General features: G+C 35.7%; 1 protein-coding gene across 1 annotated transcript in view; it reads left to right on the top strand.

Moving 5' to 3' along the window:
- Positions 1-14,756, top strand: part of LOC111063053 (irregular chiasm C-roughest protein-like) — a 175,241-nt gene that overhangs the window by 99,954 nt on the left and 60,531 nt on the right. The window contains exons 2-3 of the mRNA XM_039420521.1: positions 6,993-7,120; positions 10,202-10,388. Coding sequence (XP_039276455.1) covers positions 6,993-7,120; positions 10,202-10,388 — 315 coding nt within the window. The remainder of the gene's footprint in view (positions 1-6,992; positions 7,121-10,201; positions 10,389-14,756) is intronic.

Here is a 14,756-nt window from a genome sequence, read left to right as displayed (position 1 = left end):
AACTGGAGCAGATTAACCTGTCTATATACTCCAATACTGTTGACATCTTACGAGTTAAGATCTGGTCATAATCAATATTATGCAATCAGCATTGTCACTGCAATCTCGAGCATACAATTCTGGAGAATATTATTCAACTTTCTGATAGTAGAATTAAATTACACGAAAAACTCTTCCGTAGAATACTCTCGAATTGAGTAAAGAGCCAAGTAATACAAAGCGTTTTGTCAGGCGTTTCCAGATGAGGCAGCAGAGCAAGAAGCTCTCCAATTGGCTGATTGGGTTGGCGTTCGGGAATCAGCTGATAATCAGCGAATCGGAGAGCTTTCCAGCCTGCCGACTCGTCTGAAAACGCCTGAAAAACGACTCGTGTGGCTTGGCCCTCATTCACATACAATTTCGTAGCAATGTACCTTTCAATACATATTCAATGCAACCTATAGTATAGGGCATTTTATAGCAAAATACTATTGGCCTACAATCCAGAACTGGATTTTTCGAGCACATATTTGATTGATTACTTTCTACTTTATACATTATTTAAATGCTTGATATTGATAACACATCGATATATATCAAAAAATACTTCTACTCAACATGGAATCCCAAGGCATGTTCGTACTAAGTGATATAGGAACCAATGGAGACTTTTAAAGTTTTCCAAATAAATGTAAAGCGTATATGTGTATGTGTATATGTGTTGCATAGCTGCGTCAATGAATTGGGCTTGAAATGATTCTTAAAATCTCTCCAATACATAATTATAATATCACTAATATTTTCATGAACCAATCATAGTGCTTTCTTGTAAAAATAAAAATAATGAATACAGAGAGAGAGATGTTGCGTTATGTACAATGAGTTTGTAAGGGCAATATTGTTGAATGGATGAAACCTCAACTCACTCGGCCTGCTAACTTTCATTTCTCATTGTTACAATTCCAATGAAATTTGAAATGTATAACTCACTCGTTATTGATAAACGCAGTAGCCCACGCAAGATTTCAACAGTTGAATGAAAGATTGGGATGAATGGAGTCGAATCTACTTCACTGTAATACCATTACATAATTTTATTATGAATTGAAATAACTTGATATTCATCAACTAAGTAGCCTACGCGGAATTCAACAATGAAATAGAAGATTATTGGAATGAATAAAGCCCACTTTACTGTAATAGCATTACAATGAATTATGACCAATTGGAGTATGTGGGCATCTGACCGACGATCTGACACAGATGGTAAATTATCATTCATTTCCACGGAAGTTCATCAATAGTAGCTTTCTCATTTGCATCCATTGTCCATTGACTTAAACACTTTGACTCACACTAACAATGACTGAGAGTCTCTCCCAATTTATGAATTGTTGAGTTCTAGGAATGACTTTTCAATCAATATTAGTCATACTATTATGATGGGGAAATATATGCATTTATTAATTATTATTAAATTCGAGGAATGGCGTTCCATACTCATTCAACTCGTTAAACCCAGAGAGTGCCATCAATGAATTTCACGGTTACGTCACCCATTAGAGAAGCAAATTGATGATGGGATTGTAACATTCAACTAGAGTGGGCCCAAGATTGGAACTGGCCTGTTTGCTCTCCGTAAATCATGCATGCTCATACGCTCTATATACGAGCAGCACCACTATTAGCGAAGCACCATAAGAGCAAATGCCGCCATATCTGCTTAGTACTTAGTAGGTGCAAGTTATAATTGAATTCGCTCTCAGCAAACTATAATCCATTCTGATTAAGTGACAGCAACTTTTCCACTTATATCAATGTGACACTTAGCATAAGTAAAGCTGCACTTGGAGTTGAAGAACTCGTTTAATAACTTTCAATTATGATGCCCCGCATGAAATGGTCTATAAATGAAGAGAAAGTTCACAAATCTTTGTGTACGACAAATTTTGAATCCAAGTTAATGTTTTCTTCCATCTATCTTCGCATCTGAGAGTTGATAATAATATCTGCTAGAATTGTATACATTTATCAATTATTGATCTTGCTCTCGTATTTAGATTCCATTCATATGATTATTATACTATTTATCATGGGTTTAATTCAACCGTAGGTTAAGATCGGATTTCAGATTTCAAGCATGAACTAGATATCATATTCAAGTTGAATAAATTTTAGATATTCGGATTATTAGAATGACAGTGTTATAATAAGATGCTCAACACTCATGGTGGATCATGCTCAAACAAAAACACATACACAGACGAACATACACAAACACAGACTCAAAAACATTCTTGATCAAACTAAAAACACGAACTATAGGGGAAATACAATCTCATTCTCTCTGCACAAACATGGTATTACTCTATACCGGCTTATTGTGAGGGAAATTTCAAGCACTCACCTTTAGAACTTGATTAGTTCTTATATCTTACCTGATCTTCCCGGATAAATTACTCTCTATTGGATGTTACAATAGTACAAAACATAGAGAAAATACAATCACATTCTCGTTGCATAAACCTAGAATTCACTTTATCCCGATTTGTGAGGGAAGGTTGAAGCATGCATCTTCAGAGCTTGATCTAGTTAATTGAGCAACTGGAGAATCTTATCTCATCTTTCTGGATAAATTGCTCTGTATTTGAAGTTCCAATAGTAGTTAATAACGGTATTGTTTGTGATGCAGTATGGGATGCAAGGCAATTTCTGCGATTATAAGTGGCTCTACAAGTAGCAAGTAGTATGTGCAACCGATGAGGTCACACACAGAGCAATTTGTGGCTGCCTGTTCGCCAAAAGGTGCTCGCCTTTGTCTAAGTTCATCTGCTTTCAGGCATTAACATGTCAGACAATGCCACCTGCTGTTGCTGATTAGTTTCCTACTCCATCTAAAATTCCCTCTCTCAGTACAACCGTTTCACTCAGTTGTGCTTTCCCGCTCTACATAAATTTATCCTTCGTTTGTTGCTCTCTCACAGTACTTTGTCTCTCAATGCACACTTTCATTTGCTCGTACAACTCCCTCCACCCACCCCTCCCACCATCGATGCGGCCGACTCCCATGGATTACACATATCTCGGTTCAGCTCGGTCCTTCAGCGATTTAAAGGATCACCGACTTAATTAACGCAGCAATATTTCATCTTGTCGTCATCTCTGTTTACTTACATGCTTCATAATAAAGCGATGATAAACAGCTTGGCAAACTCTTGTCTCTACATGTATGCAATAATTCGTCCACTTCCATAATAGGATTAAATCAACGCTGATATGTTTTTTAATACCGTACGTTATTAAAGACAGGTGGTGGGAACTAATACTTTGAATTGCAGTCCCAAAACCTGAAACTATTCAATTCAAAACTTCTGATTCAAATGATATAGGTTCTCGACATAACATTAATTCGGACAGAACGTTCTGATTGGTTATAGATTACATTCGAGAGACCTGAAGTTTCCTTCCAATTAATTTTTCATCCCTCAGTCCGTCATAAAATAGGAACTACTAAACCTATCACCTAACATGCTGCTAAACCTCCATCTAAAACTGTAGGTTCATTCATATCTTATTATTATTCACCTCATTACCAACGCACAAGCCCAGAGCTCATGTGGACATCACCCTTAACAAAAAAAAATTGTTCCTTCTCAGCAACATGACAAACTCCTTAGCACTTCTCAAAGTGGAGATCAGAAAATAATTACCACATAAAGCATTATGCGGACGATGTAAGAATCTGAATAGCAAAACCAAGTTCAAATATTGAACATTCTCATATTATTGTGTTGATTACATCACTAACAAAAGAGCAGCACCGAGTACCGTGACAAGTGCCGCGAGAACTTCAACCTTCCAAACGTATTATCTAGAATCAAGCATATTCTCGGACGTAAGCTACAGCTATTACACAGTTGTGATTGTGGTTGTTCAGTTCATTTTTCTTTATTGTAGAATTTTGCCCGAACATTTCTCTGAGATTCTCTGTTGTTTAGCTGACAGGGTGATCGAGTGGCAAAGGAGACAGTCTTAAAAAAACATATTATCAAATGAAGGAGTTTCCCTATTCTATTCAAACATGGATTCCTAACTTCGTTAAATCAATTCATATTTCAATTTTTCTCGAAAGCAATGCACTTTCGTATCCGCGCTCAGTTTTTTCTTTGCGGGTACTATATTGTTTCCGAAGTGTATTGATTTTTAGTTTAAAATGTTGAAAACATTATTTTTGTATTATATCATATTGTATCATGTTTTACTGCATACTGCTTGTTGTTTTGTACTTTTGGGAATAAATAAATTTCAATTTCAATTTCAATCAATAAATTTCAATTTCACTTCCTCATTATCAAAGAGCCTCTTGTTCATTCCTAGTTCCTATCTTCTAGTAGGTTCTCACATAAAGCAACATCCAGCGAGAAGAAACCAATATGATGAGCTCCACTGCTAAATCCTGAGCTAAACTTTTGTCTCATTGTGTTTGAGCAACAAACAAAAGCACGGCACTGTTATTTGATGGCTGAGTCAGGCAGATCTGTGAGCTCAGCTGCCACACATAGGCTACGTGTTTTAAAGAAATGTTATTCAAGGAGCTGCAGATCCTAAGAGAAGGAAGCTCATCAAGATCAAGACAAACAAAGAAAAGCCAAGTGTACTTTCGGGACTATACCATTGTGGAATTTCAAATTTAGCTCGCCTGCACTCCAGCAAAGATTTTTCCAAGCCCAGTCTATTCCACATGAAATAACACGCCTTGCTTCAACCAGAGAGCAATATGTTGTTCCTCAGAGACAGGATAATGCGAGAAGGGAGATGTATGTGAGGGAAGATGATAGTGGACTAGAAAATAGATGAGCCAACACTATACATTTCAAACAACATTACTTCTTCAATTTTAGCACAAGCAATATTGAACTCAGAGTAGACTTACTAATCTCTCATCTTCTGCTAGATAAAGACATTAATATCGGGGCACCAAGCTTTGCTCGTTATTTATTTATTGATAAACAGAACTCAATTCTTTAAAATGATTGGGGAAGGACTAACAGGCACAGCCCAAAACTGTTTCTTCCCCGAATTTTGATTCACTATAAATATTCCAAAAACTAGGTTATGTTTCATACACTTGAATTCAGGTGAAATTTTCAGTCCAAATATTTGAAAACATAAACATTTTAATTTAGATTGTTTACATACAAAATTGAATAACAAAATAACACTCACTAATCACTTAGAACTGTAAAATAATGATTAACTTTGAATATTATGATATATACCATCTCATGTCAACAAATCAGATTACTGTATTTCGATCGAGTCAATTAAAGTTTCTAGATTTCTCGCGAGATACGGTAAGCTAATTGATTACACAGCTGATCTCCCACACAGGCACACGCATCTTCTGTTATCGACAGACGACGTAATCATCATATGTTTTTCCAAGCATGAATAATTATCCTTTTCATGTCCTTCAGCGAGTTTTCTCAGGGATAAGACCTAGTGCAATCGAATTTTGATATAAATCTGACATTAAAATTTGACTGATACGAATAACATTGATAAAGAGTAGTTTATAATATAATGTAATCAATATAATGTATATTGATATAGTTTGTATATAACGTGAATATATTTTCCAATTTAGCACAATATTTACTTGAGTTTTGATTTTATTCACTACAAATTATGTTTGATAATTATTATATGCAGATCTTGTATAATTATAGACTACTTTATTAATCACTACTTCATTCTATATTGAATATAGTCTACTACAAACTGAGTAATTGATGTGAATTCATTGAAGTAACTATTTTTGGATAGCCCTAAATCATTGTTGAAGGATTATTATTATCGTAAAATAATGTCGTCTCTGTTATGAATATGATATACATCCCACGTGACAACTATGACAGAGACATGCATGGATGGAACAATACCTAACCTCCCACGTACATCGTCAATCTAATCAATTCAATGACGAGGAAGATAAGGATGTAACTGAATCATGGATGATTGAAATATTGTCAGTCAAACATGGAATATCATGTCAATCTACTAATGTCAGAATATAATGAGTAGAACAAGTTGTGTTGTTGAACATGTTGGAATGTCAATCTACTAATGTCAGAACATAATAATTAGTAGAACAAGTTGTGGTGTTGTCACATATTGTATTCTATTTTCGGTGGTTAGGAATAGCCGAGTAGCCCAATTGTTCAGATCGAAAATATTGCAAAACACAAATATTAATGCTCTCGAAACTATTCTGTAAAAAAAGGTATTTCTTCTATATCTACGCCCAATTTACCAGATAATTGAACAAGTTTGATTGATTATTTTTCTAAATGAAATCGACTTAATATTGTCAAAGCCACTAATTTATTGATTCAATTTGAGATACTAGTTTCGATTCTCACAGCATCGTCAACCTCTGAAAGCATGAACATTGAGTAGCAAAATATAGTTTGGCAGGAGCCAGACGATTGGTCATTAGCTGTTGACAAATGATTCTACTTTCATTGGCCGAGACTGTCCCAATGGCCGTGTCCACACACATATTCCATATATGGGCTTGAGAACTAGCTTATCGTGTTTTGTCTCGGCCAATGAGTGTAGAGCTCAACCTCTATTGGTCAACAATCAATGCCCAATCGTAGGCTTACTACTATACTGTTGCTCAGTGTTCAAGCTTTCAGTTCACTAGAGAATGATAATGGTGTAAAACCGACACTAGTATCTCAATTTTTTTTATTCAATAAGAGTTGTTTTGACAGTATCAAGTCGTTATAATTCAATATGCATTTCGACCACTCCATCACCTTCACACCAACTTAGAGAGTAAATCATTTTCTACTAGGTTGGATTAGGTTGGATATTCACTATTCTATCAACCATAATGATATTGGCCTGTTTCCTATATTCATCAATTTTTGAATTATTGGCCGCGCTAAGGGCAAATTATATTAGTTGTTGGAGAACCATCTAACAAAATATTTGTTTCATTTCAGGTGTTCACTGCCTTCAAAGATTTGAAAAGCAGCCTTCATATTCGGAAGTTAATCCTGGGGAAGATATCAAGCTAGACTGCATTATCATAAGTAAGAAAGGAAGTTGCTCGTGGCAAAAGGACAATAAGGTTAGTATGATCTTCCATCCAACGAAAATTTATTTAACTATTTTGTTGCAAATTTTAATCTTGAAGTGGGTGGAAACAGTTTGAACATCAAAACTAACTAGTAGCTTTGTGAACAGTAGACCTCACACAGTTATGAACCACAGTCTCCCCTAATACTGTCCAACAGGGTAAATTCTGTCCTGTCCTGTCATGTCGGCGAGATATCGGTGTATAATTTGATGTAAACAGCTATAAGCTACTATCATCAAAAGCTTACCGAGTTAAAAGCAGAGAAAAGTCAGGAGAAAATACTATTCTACTTAAAGTAATCAATTGCATGCCTCACAGCATGCAATAAATTAATAGTTCACACAACAGCTGTTTTTCAATTAATTTACATTGAGATATTGAATTGCATGCAATTTATAATCCAATCGACAGCTGATTTATGATTAATAATTCTATAGTCTAATTTTTAATCTGATATTGGCGTATGAAGGACGCTCCTTTTTCTTTTATATTTTCCTTGAAATGCAACATTTTCAGAAACTTTATATATACGTCGACGCGCAATTTAAAAAGGAACATACCTGTCAAATTCCATGATAATCTATTGCTGCGTTTCGCTGCGAATGCGCAACATGTAAACATATAAACATAAAGAAAAATGCAAAACCGTCTACTTGAATCTTAGATCTCACTTTGCTCGGTCAACTAAGATGGAGATAGTAATGCGATTGATACTATACTTTTCATATGATAACCTGATTTGAACGATATATTTATATAAAATATCTGTTTATCATCATCCTATTGACAAAATATCTAGATGCTCACTTGGAAAACTCTACTTCGGCTACTATCTTACACTTGGATTTACTATACTTTTCAAATGAAAAACTGAATGATATACCTATTCCGGAAATAAAAATCCTTTTGACGAAAATTCCTGGATTACTTGAAAAAACTTCATTATTTTAACCCATTACACTTGCTGTATTATTACACATCTATTATTACAGGTTTACTATCTCCATCATTACAGTTTCAATCAACGTAATAACTCAACTAAGATGAAGTGATGCAACTGTTTTTCAATTTAGGATGGTTACCCATTTAATGGTACTTATAGAGAGATTTCAGACATCAAGTTTATTACTGACTTTTGTGTGGAGGTCACACTCTATGCATGTCTATTTCCCATAGAGAAACGATAGCATAAGTAGATATCCCATGGTATAGGGCGTTTATGTCGCAACTTTTACTGTTATCCCAAGCCGATAGTTCACTTAGTTCTTTCCTATGCAGCTGTGTGACGCTGGTAGTCTCTCAAATTGTGCCGTTCATACACTATCACCTCAACAAAACAGTATAAATTGACAATAATCGACAGTAATCGGCTTGAGATAACAGTAAAAGTTGCGACATAAACTCCCTATACCATGGGATATCTACTTACGCTATTGTTTCTCTATGTTACAACGCAAGGTACCTAGAATACATGTATTCTAGGTATTTAATGTATTCAAGGAACATTGGTACAACGTGTATCACATGTCAGACACGTGTTTGACACTGAACAGAGAATGACGATAGACATCATTTCACAATTTGTCAGCTGAGGGCTGGTTTCTGAGATCGGGATTCAGTCAAGTTCTAGACTTCAAACAACTGGAATCAGAATCAGAAAATTGGCTTTCCGAAACGGGGCGTAGTTGTAGTCGACGTTTTTCGAAAAACTAGAACATTGAACACAAAATAAAATGAAGAGAAAATAGTGTAGAGTTTCAGCTACTTTGAATTATTGAGGGATGTTTCATTTCGTGAAGGAGAAACGTTTCCAATATTATAGAAATGAGAAAATAAATATTATTATGAAACCTATGACTACGCCCCGTTTTGGAAAGCCAATTTTCTTCTGTTTAAAGTCTAGAAATTAGCTAAATCCGGAGCTCGGAAACCGGCCCCAAATGCTATTACATCAAACCCTTTCAGGAGCTGACGTTTGTTAGGTTGAAATCATGATATGTAGGCCTATTTATGGAACTAGTGATGCGGACATGAATGGTAAATTTTGGAGTGGTTTTCGGTAGAGGAATAGGTTACATTCAACTGTGTACATCAGCAATTCCTTCAAATGCTCCGACGAGCATTCTATCACTTGAATAGAGTCCGGCTACAGGAATAATCCATTACCATTTGGAGTACATAAATGAATTGTGGTCTTATGCTTGTCTGTCTTCATTCTTGCCTGTGGCTATTGCGTTTCTCGAAAGCATCTTAGTAACAAGTCGGAATGAAATGAGAATTCTCGAGTACTTATCTACGTTTAATCAATTCACATAGATTTTATTTCATTTCAATAATTGCAGTAGTCCTGTAAGGTGAAGTGACTAGGCAACAAAGTCGTGTGAAACTTTTTCATAATAAGGCTTATCCCACGGGTCTCCCCCATAGACTAGAATCTGATCGACCATCAATCTAATGCGTCATAGCACGAACATGAGACCAATCCCGAAATAGCCCTGGATAACAAATTTAATATCTGTCTGCTGATGTCTGCTGTTCGTCTTAAAGCCGGATCTCAACAAAACCGAAAACTAGGTTTTAGCTGCAGTTATATCTCACTCAGGTGCTTTTTGATTGTTTTCTAATATGCTGTTCTGTTAATTTAGAACTGTCGTTCAAGCTAAGCCCCGATTTTGTGAAATCGGGCCCAAATTTTATATTGTATAGAGGTTTACATTACTTTTACGACGAAACAAATTTACGCCTAAAGGCGAACGCACACAGCAACAGACAGACATCTGAGAAAATATCAAACTGCTGCATGTAGACGTGAACAGACAATGTCTAATATAGGCTATACTATAGACATACGTTCGTCTGTCTGCATAATATTATGTCATAATATTATGCAGACAGACGAACGTATGTGAGTGTTGCAATATTCGCTCACCTGGGGAAGCTTTCTTCCACTGCCTGTCTTCTGCTGTGTGCGTTTGCCTTCTATCTTAAAATTTTGAGTTCAAGTACAGTTTTGCAACGGTACAAACTCACTCCCAACTGCGAGCTCCTACTCATAATTTGCTTGTGTTGCAGCCAGTGGGCATCTACCTGAAGAAGTACGAGTGGGCAGCTAAGAACGAGGAGGAGGGGGACTGCTCGCTGTGGATCAGGGCGGCGACGCTGGAGTTCGACGACGGTCAATGGGAGTGCCAGGTCACCGCTTCCGACTTCACCACCCAGGATGCACTCACTTCAACCCCTGTGCGCCTTGTTGTCAGAGGTACACTTATAAATCATAGCCTATATCAGGTTTCATAAACTAAATAGCTGTAAGATGTACGATTACATATTCTTGTCATACTAGTAGTATATGTGAGTAGTAGAAGAGATTGAGAAGTAGAAAAATTAAGAGATGAAACGTTGAATATTAGACTTATAAAAATTTCGAAATAGTTTGGAGAGGTTTGTAGACTGGTTTGATTTGATGTTTTTTCAGTATTCTTGCTATACGGTCGGTAGTACCCCTAATGTATGGAAGAAGGACGGTTTTTTCGAATGCTTTCTCTTCCTTGAGTTTTTCTTCGGGGATTGAAGGTGTCAGTTGTTTTTTCAATGATTTTTCGTTTATTCTATTATTGTAGCCATTACACTTCAGTATGGATTCGATTGTCTTGATCTCCTCTTCTTTGCTTTTTTCGTCGGTGAGATGAAGAGATCAAGAGATTAGACTATTGACTACAGAGAAGGAGTGTGCGGGGTGATGATGAGATAGTGCATTCAGGTATCTATTTGTATGGGTTGGTTTTCGGTATACAGAGTGTTCCAGACTGCCATTTTTGTTTCTGGTGATTAGAATGTCTAAGATTGGTAGTTCAGCTTCTTTTATTTCGAGGGTGAACTGTATTTTGGAGTGTATCTAGTTCAGCTGATTGAGGAATTCGAAAAGTTCTTCCTTACCATGAGGCCAAATGATAAAGATATCGTCGACATATCTCTTCCAAAGGGTTGGTTTCAGTTTTGTTCTACTGAGAGCTTCTTCTTCAAAATGAGTCATGAAGAGATTGGCTATGGCTGGAGAGAGGGATGATCCTATGGGGGCTCCTTCAATTTGTCTGTAGTATTGGTTATTGTGAGTGAAATATGTATTTTTTTCAGGCAGTGGCTTGTCAGGTCGATAATTGATCTAGAAAAATGTGCATTTTGATTCATGATGATTAATTAGGGCTTCATCAACAGGGATGTTGGGGTACATGGAAATGATGTCTAAACTTGCTTCATATCTTGAAGATATTGAATGAAATCTTCATACGTTATCCATTGTTCATACAATTATTTATTTATTTCTCTCCTCTCTGTTCATTTTCTTCGACTTCCTGATATTTCGCACTCCATAATGAATCCAAATAATCTCTGTTCTCTGTTCTGTTGTATGATTTTTTTTAATATAAGAGATTGGAGAGTTCAAAAATTTAATATTGAAGGGTTGAGAAATGTATGATTTTATGATCTTGTTATTTAGTAGCTCTCGTAGTTGAAGAGATTTAGATTGTTCTCACAGTTCTAAATGATAAGAATGTTATCGTATTTAACAGCCTATTCATTTTGGAAATAATTTTTGTTCATGGCTCTGCACCTCTGGAACTTTTTCAACTTTCAAGGGCTGGGATACTTGAAACATCTCTTGCTCCATCTCTTGAAATTCTGACCATGCCCCGAAATCATCCCAGTCATTTTTCACAGGTAGTTTTTCGAAACTCATATATTATTTCATAATAATATATGATTAAAATTATATATTTGTCTTAATCCCGCCCCCTTTTTGGTTTTCCGCCTGAATGATCACACATGAAGTGAATGACCAGTTAATCCATAGATTGATCTAGTTTTTACCCTTGAGAATCAATATTTGACCTTGAAATTCACGATTTTGTGATTTTTGGTGTTAATGACCTCTTAATTATGTACACCTGATTGCACTTTGGACCCAACCAAAACTCAGACATTCAACAGGTGACGATTTGAAGCTTCTTCCTCTCCATACATTCAAATCAAGTATTTTGGATTGATAATAGTTCTAGATTGTTAAAAACCGATCTGGCAACGTTGCGGAGCCAGAAAAGGATAGCGCTTTTTGCTTTGTCGTATGGGAGACAAGGATAAACACCAATGCTAATCTAATACTGTAATTATAACATCAACCTCACTATAGGAAAATTATACGAAGATGATACAAGTATAATTGACAAGCAACACCAATGCTAAACAAATACTGCCATTATAACGTGGACCCCACTATAGCTTTGTGCAAAGGCAGTTAATGATCAATTTTAGGACAGTACCTACATGAAATAAATGATAATATTATACTGACGTATACCAAATTGAAAATTCACGTGATCTACAGATGAAAAGTTACCCGTTTCAAACAATCTCTGGAAAGTTTCAGCCCAGAAGAAATAACTAGAATATTATTTCAAAGAATAACACATTTCACAGCCAATGACATTTTTATATAGATAATTTTATCTTGTAGTCACGATTGAGATTTGAGTTTGTCTAACTCCTTATGGAATCTGAGTACCAAATCATCTCTATCTTTTTCCTTTCGCTCCCACTTCCACACTACACGAAATTTTAACAAGAAATATTTCTTCATCAAGTACTACCAGGTTGATAGAAACTACGGTCAAGAAGTAACTGTAACACAAGAAGTTTCCACCAATGGCTCCAAGTTTAGAATTTCCAGCCGAACATGGCTACATCATTTACACAAGCACACACACACACACGCCATGCACATGATCAATTCTGGAGAACGTTCAGAACACTTCCCTTTTCCAGACCGAAAAAGTTTTCCTTCCACGTTCGTGTTACTGACACCAAAATGTTTGAGTTAATTTCGCTTTTGATTTGATTCGAAGCTGATGAATAGATAACTTTATTCAGTTAGGTCATAAAGTGTATTTCATTCACAATGTATTCCAGGAAAGTACCTCATCGAATTTCCTCCGTTGAAATAATTATATTGATATACTGAGAAAGGTGCGTGATATTGAACAGATCATTAGCTCTAATTGAAACCGTTTAGCGAAAAATAGGAACATGAATAACAGTTACTCTCTCAAATTTCATGTTTAAATTATTACTTTTTTCATATAATATAAGATTGTATTCCATTAGGATAACCTACACCTACATCAGTACAACTGTACGTTCTCTGAAATACAAACTGTCTGCGAAAGAATCGTTATGACATTGAGCTATTGCAATATTTTTCTAGTCATTTGCAGTCTTCAATAGTTCCTGAGTGAGTTAAAGCTCTCTCTCAAGCATCAATCAATAGATTTGTTTCTTCTTTGTGCAATGTTGATGCTCTAAAGCTGTATATAAACCCAATGTTCCGGAAATAATAATAAAAACTTTTATTGTCAAAAAACAATGCATGAGAAAGATTAATTAATAATCTAAAGTCTAAGCTAATAATTATAATTGATAAAACTTATGATTATTGTATAAATCTTATAAAAATATACATATTTATGACAATAAATACTCGCATGCAAGGGAAGCTTCCATGTACGCATGGAGGAGTTGCTGCAGACCGAGAAACTCTTTTATAGTGAACAAATCAATCATCGAAAACCTAGCATAGCCAACTAATAATTTATCAAGTAATTACAACAAAGAAAGAAATAATTATAAAGATTTGAGATATAAAAAACAAAACAATGAAAAATGAATAAGTTGTAAGCTTCAAGGACAGAAATTATCATTAAAATAAAATAACTTTCAGAATTTAGTAATGTGAACTGAATAAATTAACTAAATAATTGTGAATCAATTGACTCTTCCATTAATTTTTTAATGATTGGAATTTATTTAATGATAGGCCGTTGGAAAATGTAAACTATCCACAAATGAAATCTGAGAATTCCACATCAAGACTAGCATCAATTCTAAATTTTCTAAAAACATTATTGATTCTCGAGATGCTTTAAATTTATAATACTGATGCTATGAAATGGCTTAATGGCGGATTGGCGTCAGGAAAATAGATGACTTATTATTCTTTATGTATTCTGTGGCCTTATTTTCTTCCACGTTGGCGGATTGGCGACGTGAAAATAGACAACTGTACACTCTGTATGTACTCTTTGGATATACTTCCTCCCAAGATGTTTTCTTGGGAAAAGTAAACAGTCAAACACTGGTGATTAATAGGTATGGAGCTTAAAATGATTGTTGTTAAATTTAGATGCGTCGATGTTGAAACAGGAGTCAAATCGATTAACAAGAAGCTTATCGCGATCCGTTTCACTTACACTGAATTCTACCTGTGTCGCGTTTTTCATATTTGTGTCGGCATTTCTCGTTCGATCACTTTGAGCGTCACTCAACTAGAGTAAACAGAGTGTCAGTCGATGTGACCTCGTCTAATCTGTCACTCAAGTGCGAAGTGAGAAGCGTTGGTTTCGCACTTAAGAAGGCTGTATGAATTTTAAGATGGGTCTTGAGAGAAGTTGTTGTGAAGGCGTGGAGCGTGGAGTGGATCGATTCGATGACGGCGAGGTAACAAGCTGTCAAGTCGATGAAAGGCTGATTAGAACACCTGGACGGACGGACGAACGGGACTGGCACTGGTTGCCAA

This window comes from Nilaparvata lugens, chromosome 2 (genome assembly GCF_014356525.2).
Source record: "Nilaparvata lugens isolate BPH chromosome 2, ASM1435652v1, whole genome shotgun sequence".
NCBI classification, from domain to species: domain Eukaryota; kingdom Metazoa; phylum Arthropoda; class Insecta; order Hemiptera; family Delphacidae; genus Nilaparvata; species Nilaparvata lugens.
The sequence above is the reverse complement of the archived record's forward strand: the minus strand, read 5'-3'. Positions and strand labels throughout refer to the sequence as shown.